Raw genomic sequence first — 8557 nt, forward strand, 5'->3', positions numbered from 1 at the left:
CGCTGTGTATTTGGGTTGATCTCAGGGGTTGGGTATTTCGGGGTACACTGTGTATTTGGGGTGATCTCAGGGGTTGGGTATTTCGGGGTACGCTGTGTATTTGGGTTGATCTCAGGGGTTGGGTATTTCGGGGTACGCTGTGTATTTGGGTTGATCTCTGGGGTTGGGTATTTCGGGGTACACTGTGTATTTGGGGTGATCTCTGGGGTTGACTATTTCGGGGTACGCTGTGTATTTCGGGGTACACTACAGATGATTTATTCTCGTGTATTTCTCTCTTCAGATCCCTCTTTGCAGTCGGCAGAGTCGCGATGTTTCCCATCATGAAGATTCCTCGCGGTATCCCCGAAACGTTCCATGGCGGCGTTGTTCTTGTAACCGGCTAGATGGAATGACATTTGAACGCTGCGCCGTGATTGGGCCAATGAGGCGGCGGATCCGGTGAAAGGTTGGATGCTGTTGGCGGTGGAGATGTTTCGGGGGGACAATGTCACGGAGTGTAAAGTAGACGAGCAGTTGTTGCGTTATCTCTACGCCGTCACCTACGCCGTCATCCTGGTCCCCGGACTCATCGGGAACGTCCTGGCTCTTTGGGTGTTTTACGCCTACATGAAAGAAACGAAAAGAGCCGTCATCTTCATGATCAATCTGGCCGTCGCCGACCTCCTGCAGGTCCTGTCCCTCCCACTGCGCATTTTCTATTACCTGAACAAGTCGTGGCCCTTCGGCCGATTCCTGTGCATGTTCTGCTTCTACCTGAAATACGTCAACATGTATGCCAGCATCGTCTTCCTGGTCTGCATCAGCGTCCGGCGCTTCCTCTACCTCATCTACCCCTTCAGGTTCACGGACAGGAAGCGCATGTCAGACGTCTACGTCAGCGTCGTCGGCTGGATCATCGTCTGCGTCAGCTGCCTCCCGTTTCCCCTGCTGAGGATTGGAAATAATTCCACCACCAGTGAGGCAGAGAACCAGTGCTTCGCCGATCTGCCATTGCTAGACATCGGGACCACCAACTCCATACTGGCGGTGACCTTCGCTGAGCTCTTCGGGTTCATCACGCCGCTGGCGGTGGTCGGCTACTGCTCCTGGAGGACGGTGATGTCGTTGAAGGAGCCGCACTCGGCTTCTCATGATCTGGGAGAGAAGAAGAAGGCGCTGAAGATGATCCTGACCTGCGCCTTTGTCTTCCTCCTCTGCTTCGCACCTTACCACCTCAGCTTCCCGCTCGACTTCCTGGCCAAGGCCAATAAGATTCAGCGGTGTCAGTACAAGAAGGCCATCCTGACCTTCCACCCGGTGGCGCTGTGCCTGGCCAGTATGAATTGCTGCTTGGATCCCATCATTTACTACTTCACCACCGACGAGTTCAAGAGACGACTTTCCCGCCAGGACATTGTGGACTGTACAGAGCTGGAGATATTCAGCAACACTTTATAATCTGCTTCCTGCCAAGTCCTGTCCAATGGGATCTCAGGGGGTTCAACATGAGCCTCCTCCCCTTTACAGCTCTCAGAGGAACCCCGAGGACGGGGATGACATACGATACAAAGTTTCCGTTGGGCACAGGAAGTTCCCTCATTTCTGCCCGATTGTGGGCGGAGCCTCTGCACACAGGACCAGGTGGCTTGCACCCGAGGGTACTTAGGGAACTCAGTCAAGTAATTGCCAGACCATTCTTCCTAATTCTTACTGACAGTCTACTGATTAGAAATCCATTTTGCAGATAAATTTGTCGGTTTACACTGACACTCCATTTTCCACTTACTGACTCCGCCCTGAATCCAGAGAGATAGGCAGATGGTGGGGGACCCACAAGAGCTTTGCTCTGGTCTTGTAGAGTTGGTGACGTTCATAGGAACAGAGGGGCTTCCAGAGCCCCCTGAGGGTGGAGCAAGGGGGGAGGGGATGGATGAAGTACGCCAAGTAAGAGTTGGTGACATTCATAGGAACAGAGGGGCTTCCAGAGCCCCCTGAGGGTGGAGAAAGGGGGGAGGGGATTGATGAAGTACGCCAAGTAAGAGTTGGTGACGTTCATAGGAACAGAGGGGCTTCCAGAGCCCCCTGAGGGTGGAGCAAGGGGGGAAGGGGTGGATGAAGTACGCCAAGTAAGAGTTGGTGACGTTCATAGGAACAGAGGGGTTTCCAGAGCCCCCTGAGGGTGGAGCAAAGGGGGAGGGGGACGGATGAAGTACGCCAAGTAAGAGTTGGTGACGTTCATAGGAACAGAGGGGCTTCCAGAGCCCCCAGAGGGTGGAGCAAGGGGGGAGGGGATGGATGAAGTTCGCCAAGTAAGAGTTGGTGACGTTCATAGGAACAGAGGGGCTTCCAGAGCCCCCTGAGGGTGGAGCAAGGGGGGAGGGGATGGATGAAGTACGCCAAGTAAGAGTTAGTGACGTTCATAGGAACAGAGGGGCTTCCAGAGCCCCCTGAGGGTGGAGCAAGGGGGGAGGGGATGGATGAAGTACGCCAAGTAAGAGTTGGTGACGTTCATAGGAACAGAGGGGCTTCCAGGGCCCCCTGAGGGTGGGGCAAAGGGGGGAGGGGATGGAGGAAGTACGCCAAGTAAGAGTTGGTGACATTGATAGGAACAGAGGGGCTTTCAGAGCCCCCTGAGGGTGGAGCAAGGGGGGAGGGGTGGATGAAGTACGCCACCAACAGGTTAGAGTCCAACGGGGGTTTATTTCACTTAATAGGTATCCACAGTATCTGTAGATGTAGCCAATGGGTTCTGGGGATCCACATCTGCCCCTTGGACAGGGATTGTATTGTGTGTAGAACAGCCAAGAAGTGAGCTCAGGAGATGATTAATCAGCCCCATGGGCCACGCCCCATAGATATTGGCCCCTAGACATGTGACTGTGTATATCATTGCTGTACTCCCTGTTCAGGGTCCCGGCTCTGTACATAAAATTGTATATTTGTAATTTTTTTTATATGAAGATTTTGCACATTTGAGAAGTGCTGTACATGAAACGGTTTCTATAGGTGTCAGTTGCTAGTGCCCTGACATGTCCCACCCCTGAGGAGCCAAGCTCCACCCACTCCTTGCTAATTTTCAGTCCAATCCTCTTATTCTGAAAGTCTGCTAATAGGATGATTTTGAAGGGAAGGACCCTAACAGAGGACAGAATTAGAAATAGACTTGGGAAACGTAACATTATTAAATTCCCGGGACCAGATGGCTTTCACCTGAGGGTACTCGGGGAACTCAGACAAGTAATTACCAGACCATTGTTGGTCATTTTTACTGACCGTCTACTGACTGGAATGGTACCAGCTGATTGGAGAAAAGCCAATGTAGCACCAATATTTAAAGAGGGCCCAAAATACATCCCTGGGAATTACAGAGCAGTCAGCCTAACATCAATAGTATGTAAGATCTTGGAGGGGATGATAAGGGACTATATACAAGATTTTAGTAATGAGGACGGTATGATTAGCAGTAATCAGCATGGATTCATGAAGAATCGTTCTTCCCAAACCGATCTATTACCTTCTATGAGGAGGTGATCTGCCATCTAGATAAAGGAAGGCCCGTAGACGTGGTGTATCTGGATAAAGGAAGGTCCGTAGACGTGGTGTATCTGGATAAAGGAGGGTCCGTAGACGTGGTGTATCTGGATAAAGGAAGACCCATAGACGTGGTGTATCTAGATAAAGGAAGGCCTGTAGATGTGGTGTATCTGGATAAAGGAAGGCCCGTAGATGTGGTGTATCTGGATAAAGGAAGGCCCGTAGATGTGGTGTATCTAGATAAAGAAAGGCCCGTAGATGTGGTGTATCTAGATAAAGGAAGGCCCGTAGATGTGGTGTATCTGGATAAAGGAAGGCCTGTAGATGTGGTGTATCTAGATAAAGGAAGGCCGTAGACGTGGTGTATCTGGATAAAGGAAGGCCTGTAGACGTGGTGTATCTAGATAAAGGAAGGCCCGTAGACGTGGTGTATCTAGATAAAGGAAGGCCCGTAGACGTGGTGTATCTGGATAAAGGAAGGCCCGTAGATGTGGTGTATCTAGATAAAGGAAGGCCCGTAGATGTGGTGTATCTGGATAAAGGAAGGTCCGTAGACGTGGTGTATCTGGATAAAGGAAGGTCCGTAGACGTGGTGTATCTGGATAAAGGAAGGTCCGTAGACGTGGTGTATCTAGATAAAGGAAGGTCCGTAGACGTGGTGTATCTAGATAAAGGAAGGCCCGTAGACGTGGTGTATCTAGATAAAGGAAGGTCCGTAGACGTGGTGTATCTGGATAAAGGAAGGTCCGTAGACGTGGTGTATCTGGATAAAGGAAGGTCCGTAGATGTGGTGTATCTAGATAAAGGAAGGCCCGTAGACGTGGTGTATCTGGATAAAGGAAGGCCCGTAGATGTGGTGTATCTAGATAAAGGAAGGCCCGTAGATGTGGTGTATCTGGATAAAGGAAGGCCCGTAGACGTGGTGTATCTGGATAAAGGAAGGCCCGTAGATGTGGTGTATCTAGATAAAGGAAGGCCCGTAGACGTGGTGTATCTGGATAAAGGAAGGCCCGTAGACGTGGTGTATGTAGATAAAGGAAGGCCCGTAGACGTGGTGTATCTGGATAAAGGAAGGCCCGTAGATGTGGTGTATCTGGATAAAGGAAGGTCCGTAGATGTGGTGTATCTGGATAAAGGAAGACCCGTAGACGTGGTGTATCTGGATAAAGGAAGGCCCGTAGATGTGGTGTATCTGGATAAAGGAAGGCCCGTAGATGTGGTGTATCTGGATAAAGGAAGGCCCGTAGACGTGGTGTATCTGGATAAAGGAAGGCCCGTAGATGTGGTGTATCTGGATTTTGCACACAGTTCCCCATAAATGTTTACTGTACAAAGTAAGGTCCGTTGGCATGGACCATAGGGGGAGTACACGGACCATAGGGGGAGTACACGGACCAATGGTGGGAGTACATGGACCATAGGGGGGAGTACATGGACCATAGGGGGAGGACACGGACCATAGGGGGAGGACACGGACCATAGGGGGGAGCACACGGACCATAGGGGGGAGCACACGGACCATAGGGGGGAGCACACGGACCATAGGGGGGAGTACATGGATCATAGGGGGGAGTACATGGATCATAGGGGGGAGTACACGGACCATAGGGGGAGTACATGGACCATAGGGGGAGGACACGGACCATAGGGGGGAGTACATGGACCATAGGGGGGAGGACATGGACCATAGGGGGGAGTACACCGACCATAGGGGGAGTACATGGACCATAGGGGGGAGTACACCGACCATAGGGGGAGTACATGGACCATAGGGGGAGTACATGGATCATAGGGGGGAGTACATGGACCATAGGGGGGAGTACACGGACCATAGGGGGAGTACATGGACCATAGGGGGGAGTACATGGACCATAGGGGGGAGTACACCGACCATAGGGGGAGTACATGGACCATAGGGGGAGTACATGGACCATAGGGGGAGGACACGGACCATAGGGGGGAGTACATGGACCATAGGGGGAGGACACGGACCAAAGGGGGAGGACATGGACCATAGGGGGAGTACACGGACCATAGGGGGAGGACACGGACCATAGGGGGAGTACATGGACCATAGGGGGAGTACATGGACCATAGGGGGAGGACACGGACCATAGGGGGTGTAAATTTATTCAAAATCGTCCTGGGGGAGGGGTAAGCAGAGCAATCTCTGTATTTGCGGACAATAACTTCTCCGCAGATAATCACCTGAAGGAGCACAACATACAGGGATATACAATGTAACACTGACATCCAATCACACACATGGGGGGGAGGGGACTATGTAACGATGTGATAAGTAATGTTTACCACGTGTGATACATTGTACATGTTGGTGACTCAGATGTCACATGTCACCCTTCTCAGTGTCCCCATCCCCCGATGACCACCATGTACAGGACGGGGATATAATCCTCCTTATTTATTTATTACAGTTCACAGACCGCGCTGTCACTTATCCCGAGCGCTCCGCATTCCTGCCGATGTCTCTGGATAATCTTCCCCAAATATTTATTTTTATAGTAAAATGTCAGAAAATAAAAGATTTGTTTATATTTATGTGGATGAGAAAATGTTTATAATGTGATTTCCGAGGATCCCGAGATCTGTGTGTGTCCTCCTATGACGTCACCGCCTCCAGGTGACGTCACCGCATCCCTGTGACGTCACCGCCTCCCTGTGACGTCACCGCCTCCCTGTGACGTCACCGCATCCATGTGACGTCACCGCCTCCATGTGACGTCACCGCCTCCCTGTGACGTCACCGCCTCCCTGTGACGTCACCGCCTCCCTGTGACGTCACCGCCTCCATGTGACGTCACCGCCTCCCTGTGACGTCACCGCCTCCCTGTGACGTCACCGCCTCCACGTGACGTCACCGCCTCCACGTGACGTCACCGCCTCCACGTGACGTCACCGCCTCCACGTGATGTCACCGCCTCCATGTGACGTCACCGCATCCACGTGACGTCACCGCCTCCCTGTGACGTCACCGCCTCCATGTGACGTCACCGCCTCCCTGTGACGTCACCGCCTCCCTGTGACATCACTGCATCCATGTGACGTCACCGCCTCCCTGTGACATCACTGCATCCATGTGACGTCACCGCCTCCCTGTGACGTCACCGCCTCCCTAAGGGGAATTAAATTAAAGGGGAATTAAATACCAGGATTACATTACGTGCAGAGCTGTCACTTGTAAACACAGAAACCAGACTTCTGTGTTTACAAGTGATTGTGGGGAGGAGGCACCAAAGGGTCTGAGCCAGAGATGGTGGAACTGAGTTCCCCCTGAAAAAAAGCCCTGGATACAGTATATATAATATATGCAGAGAGAGTCACCTATACAGTATATATAATATATACAGAGAGAGTCACCTATACAGTATATATAATATATACAGAGAGAGTCACCTATACAGTATATATAATATATACAGAGAGAGAGTCACCTATACAGTATATATAATATATACACAGAGAGTCACCTATACAGTATATATAATATATACAGAGAGTCACCTATACAGTATATATAATATATACAGAGAGAGTCACCTATACAGTATATATAATATATACAGAGAGAGTCACCTATACAGTATATATAATATATACAGAGAGAGTCACCTATACAGTATATATAATATATACAGAGAGAGTCACCTATACAGTATATATAATATATACAGAGAGAGTCACCTATACAGTATATATAATATATACACAGAGAGTCCCCTATACAGTATATATAATATATGCAGAGAGAGAGTCACCAATACAGTATATATAATATATACAGAGAGTCACCTATACAGTATATATAATATATACAGAGAGTCACCTATACAGTATATATAATATATACAGAGAGTCACCTATACAGTATATATAATATATACAGAGAGTCACCTATACAGTATATATAATATATACAGAGAGTCACCTATACAGTATATATAATATATACAGAGAGAGAGTCACCTATACAGTATATATAATATATACAGAGAGAGTCACCTATACAGTATATAATATATACAGAGAGAGAGTCACCTATACAGTATATATAATATATACAGAGAGTCACCTATACAGTATATATAATATATACAGAGAGAGTCACCTATACAGTATATATAATATATACAGTATATATAATATATACAGAGAGAGTCACCTATACAGTATATATAATATATACAGATAGAGTCACCTAAACAGTATATATAATATATACAAAGAGAGAGTCACCTATACAGTATATATAATATATACAAAGAGAGAGTCACCTATAAAGTATATATAATATATACAGAGAGAGAGTCACCTATACAGTATATATAATATATACAGAGAGAGAGAGTCACCTGTACAGTATATATAATATATACAGATAGAGTCACCTAAACAGTATATATAATATATACAAAGAGAGAGTCACCTATACAGTATATATAATATATACAAAGAGAGAGTCACCTATAAAGTATATATAATATATACAGAGAGAGAGTCACCTATACAGTATATATAATATATACAGAGAGAGAGAGTCACCTGTACAGTATATATAATATATACAGAGAGAGTCACCTATACAGTGTATATAATATATACAGAGAGAGAGTCACCTGTACAGTATATATAATATATACAGAGAGAGAGTCACCTATACATTATATATAATATATACAGAGAGAGTCACCTATACAGTATATATAATATATACAGAGAGAGAGTCACCTATACAGTATATATAATATATACAGAGAGAGAGTCGCCTATACAGTATATATAATATATACAGAGAGAGAGAGTCACCTATAAAGTATATATAATATATACAGAGAGAGAGAGTCACCTATACAGTATATATAATATATACAGAGAGAGTCACCTATACAGTATATATACAGAGAGTTACCTATACAGTATACATAATATATACAGAGAGAGTCACCTATACATTATATATAATATATACAGAAAGTCACCTATACAGTATATATAATATATACAGAGAGAGTAACCTATACAG

General features: G+C 47.1%; 1 protein-coding gene across 1 annotated transcript; it reads left to right on the plus strand.

Annotated features, from left to right (window-relative positions):
- Positions 1-202: 202 nt before the first annotated feature.
- Positions 203-2071, plus strand: LOC120923009 (probable G-protein coupled receptor 174). Its single transcript, XM_040334872.1, has one exon. It carries the CDS (start codon positions 454-456, stop codon positions 1438-1440), a length of 987 nt encoding a protein of 328 aa, XP_040190806.1. The 5' UTR covers positions 203-453; the 3' UTR covers positions 1441-2071.
- The last annotated feature ends 6486 nt before the right edge of the window (positions 2072-8557 follow it).

The sequence above is a fragment of the Rana temporaria genome, unplaced genomic scaffold, assembly GCF_905171775.1.
Source record: "Rana temporaria unplaced genomic scaffold, aRanTem1.1, whole genome shotgun sequence".
NCBI classification, from domain to species: Eukaryota; Metazoa; Chordata; class Amphibia; order Anura; family Ranidae; genus Rana; species Rana temporaria.

Coding starts and splice junctions, on each gene's coding strand:
- LOC120923009 (XM_040334872.1), top strand. CDS start 454: ATGCTGTTGGCGGTGGAGATGTTTCGGGGGGACAATGTCACGGAGTGT.